A 3536-nucleotide genomic window follows, 5' to 3' on the forward strand; every position below is an offset into this window, starting at 1 on the left:
GAAGTTGGACTTCTGAGTTTTTCAACTGTTATCTGACCTATAATGTTTTGTATTATTGCATGTGTTTCTGTTAGAGTTATGAAATTTTGTCCAACATAACAACTGAAGTAGACATCTTAAATTTTCCAATGCACTTGGTCCCACCTCAAAATAATTAAAAATGAGTGAGTTAGGTCCTTGCGAACTTTACCTAAAATTAGGGTTTCTGTCAAAACATGTGTATGTGAATTTTGCCAAAAGGGACCAACTTCAAGCCCTTCTATTTGAATTATAAAAGCCTCAAATGACAAAACCTTCAACATAAAAGTTGTAGATCTTTTCAAGATATTGAATTTGGACTAAAATTTTGCATCATTTGCAATTTTTTTGAGAAAGGTATGGGCACCTGAACTTGGACTCTTTGACATTTTAATTGTTATGTGGCCTATAATGTTTTGTATTATCATATGTGTTTATTTTAGAATTATGAAATTTTGTCCAACATAAAAATTTAAGTATACATCTCAAACTTTCCAATACACTTTGTCCCACCTCAAAATCATAAAAAATAAGTGAGTTAGGTAGTTGGGTAGTTGACCCAAAATTAGGGTTTCAGTCAAAACATGTGTATGTGAATTTTGCCAAAAGGGACCAACTTCAAGCCCTTCTGTTTGAATGATAAAAGCCTCAAATGACAAAACCTTCAACATAAAAGTTGTAGATCTTTTCAAGATAATGAATTTGGACTAAAATTTTGTATCATTTGCATTTTTTTTTAGAAAGGTATGGGCACAAAGAAACCTAATGTTTGGAGTTTACACAAAGATAAATTTGATATAATACGAATTGATATTAATAAAATTTGGAGTTTACACAAAGAATCCTAATGGTGATGACCGGGATCACCTAACCGACCTCCGGTCCCATATCCCCTAGCTATCCTAACCCTTGGCCCTAACCCACGTTGACGATTCTGCACCGGTGTTTGTTCATCTGATGGTCCAGGAGCGTCATTGCATCCTACAGGAGAAGATCCGTTGAGGTATTCAGCCAACTCAGCATAGTCTTCAATATTCAATGATGGTGTACCGGCGTAGCTGAGCTCATGACCCATGCCAGAGAAGTTGGGGTGTTGTTGACTCATGGATGGGCGACCGGGACGGTTGAAGGGAGACATGGGTGTGAATGATGGGTCTAGGAAAGGTTGGAAAGGTTGTTGGGGGTGTTTGGAAGAGATATGGTTGTGGGATGTTTTGGTATTGTGATGTTTGGGGTTCTTGGCTACGGTAGGAGGAGGGGCGGTTAGTGTTTTGGCTAAGGCGACTTTGGTAGGGTGATGGTGTGGGTGCGAAGCGATGTTCGGTCTGAGGTTGATGGTCCATTTGTTGGTGGTGGTATGGGGGATGTTCTTGGTATTGGGGTTGGGTGAATTGTATGTTTGGTTGTATGTTTGTGTGTTTGTGGAACGGAAGTTTGACGGATAGGTGGTTGTGAGTAACCGGGCTGAGAATGTTGTTGGGGGTTAGATGTTGATCCTTCTTGTGTGTAACTTGTCTGGCGTGGGTCGTAGAGGTACATATCATCGGCGATGAATTGAAATCCAACCGATCTGTACCAAGCCATATAAGTACGACTTGGTTTTACCTTATTTGGCATGACTGCGTTAGTTAAGACATGGTCATGACGGTGCTTCCACTTGCGACACTCCGATCTTGCGAAGGTTTGCCAAGGGTTGAAGTTCTATTGGTCGTTCACTTTACGCATATGCCATTCTCGTAGGCTAGCTGGGGGATCTGGGATATTCTGGACCATACCGAACTGCAGTTTCACACGATCGGTGTTGTGCATCTCCACTGTTGTGAACCGTATTATCGGTGTGCATGCTCTCCATACGGCTGCGTCCATACCTTATTTGGCATGACTGCGTTAGTTAAGACATGGTCATGACGGTGCTTCCACTTGCGACACTCCGATCTTGCGAAGGTTTGCCAAGGGTTGAAGTTCCATTGGTCGTTCACTTTACGCATATGCCATTCTCGTAGGCTAGCTGGGGGATCTGGGATATTCTGGACCATACCGAACTGCAGCTTCACACGATCGGTGTTGTGCATCTCCACTGTTGTGAACCGTATTATCGGTGTGCATGCTGTCCATACGGCTGCGTCTTCAGGGTTGACCTCATGCTCATGATCCAGTTTAAGGTATGGACGCCAAATGAACTGAAATGTTAAAGAAGATAGGATTTAAATGAATGTAGAAAAAGTCAACATAATATGATGAATTAGTGAAGTTATTTTGCTTACGTCTGTCTGTCGAAGGTGATCCAACAGGTTGCGATACTGAGTAATACAGTGTCTCGGACATCTGCTGTAACTCATACCACGTGCCGACCATCTACACCAAAAAGTTAAAATAAATTAGTTATAGGTACTAAACTGTAAGGAAGTAAGTAAAGATATAGCTATTTAAACAACTTACTTTTTTGCATATGGAAAAGTGAAAGGGTTGTTATTGACCGGTGCTAGAGACGGTAGTCTTGACCATCCCCATGCTTGTAGCAAAACAGCACATCCAGAAAATGTAGATGTGTCTTTGTGGGAGTTTTTGCACAACGAACTATAGAGATAGGCTAGACATGCGGATCCCCAACTGTAACTACCTATTCTATCTACATCTCTAAGTAGAGGTAAGTACATAATATGCATGCTAGAACCACTACCTTCGGGAAATAAAAAGGATCCTAGTAACAACATAATGTAACACCTAGTTTTGATTATTCGAGCATCTTCGGTAGAATGCTCATCTAAATATAAACTATTATAATATGACTTTAGGCGTGAGAGTAGTATACCTTGACCTCTAGCATTATCATCTAACAAATCAGTGTCTAAAAGCTCCATGCAAATTGAATTTGCATAGTTGGTCTTACCATTAACAGCTTTGCCTTCAATTCGTAGTCCTAAAAGCATGTAGACGTCTTCTAACGTCACGGTACACTCACCGGTTGGAAACCAAAATGTGTGTGTCTCTGGCCTCCATCTTTCGCATAAGACTAGAATGAACTTGTTATCTATAGACCAAGACATAATCTTGCTAATCTGACCAAAACGGCGAGTTCAACATAAGGTTGAATCATCGGGTCCATTGGGACAAATTCGTGGACTCGAGTTCGAAACCTTGATACATCATATAATAGAAATAATATAAAACTTGACTAAGTTGGTATTTCAAAATAAAATGGGGTTGGTGGAGATGAAACATAAAATATTTGTATAAGAAAAAACTTACGTATGTTGCGATGTTTGCAACTGTTCCTCTGTGTGCTTCACCCATTGTGAGTAAAGACATATTGTTGGGGAGTTGGTGTAGATGAAATTGGAAGATGTTGTTGAAAATGAAATTGTAAAAGAAGTATTGTAGATGAAGTAGTGAGAATGTTGGTGTGGAAGAATTGTTGAAGGAGTGGATGTATTTATAGGAAAATGGATGAGAGCATAAAAATTTGTGTTTGCATGGTGTCTCCACTTCATTTGGCGACCATGTACAATCCTAAAGAG

The 3536-nt window shown here is 40.0% G+C and overlaps 1 protein-coding gene across 1 annotated transcript; it reads right to left on the reverse strand.

Annotated features, from left to right (window-relative positions):
- Window positions 1-1460: 1460 nt before the first annotated feature.
- Window positions 1461-3074, reverse strand: LOC127075202 (protein MAIN-LIKE 2-like). The gene is made up of 3 exons (XM_051016685.1): window positions 2458-3074; window positions 2283-2373; window positions 1461-2198 (listed from the first exon to the last, which is right to left on the reverse strand). Exons 1-3 carry the CDS (start codon window positions 3063-3065, stop codon window positions 1848-1850), a joined length of 1050 nt encoding a protein of 349 aa, XP_050872642.1. The 5' UTR covers window positions 3066-3074; the 3' UTR covers window positions 1461-1847.
- Between the last annotated feature and the right edge of the window lie 462 nt (window positions 3075-3536).

The sequence above is a fragment of the Lathyrus oleraceus genome, chromosome 4 (assembly GCF_024323335.1).
Source record: "Lathyrus oleraceus cultivar Zhongwan6 chromosome 4, CAAS_Psat_ZW6_1.0, whole genome shotgun sequence".
In the NCBI taxonomy this organism is placed as follows: domain Eukaryota; kingdom Viridiplantae; phylum Streptophyta; class Magnoliopsida; order Fabales; family Fabaceae; genus Lathyrus; species Lathyrus oleraceus.

Coding starts and splice junctions, on each gene's coding strand:
- LOC127075202 (XM_051016685.1), bottom strand. CDS start 3,065: ATGTCTTGGTCTATAGATAACAAGTTCATTCTAGTCTTATGCGAAAGA. Junction 2,374..2,457: donor ACTTTTCCATATGCAAAAAA/GTAAGTTGTTTA, acceptor TTTTTGGTGTAG/ATGGTCGGCACGTGGTATGA. Junction 2,199..2,282: donor ATCACCTTCGACAGACAGAC/GTAAGCAAAATA, acceptor TTAACATTTCAG/TTCATTTGGCGTCCATACCT.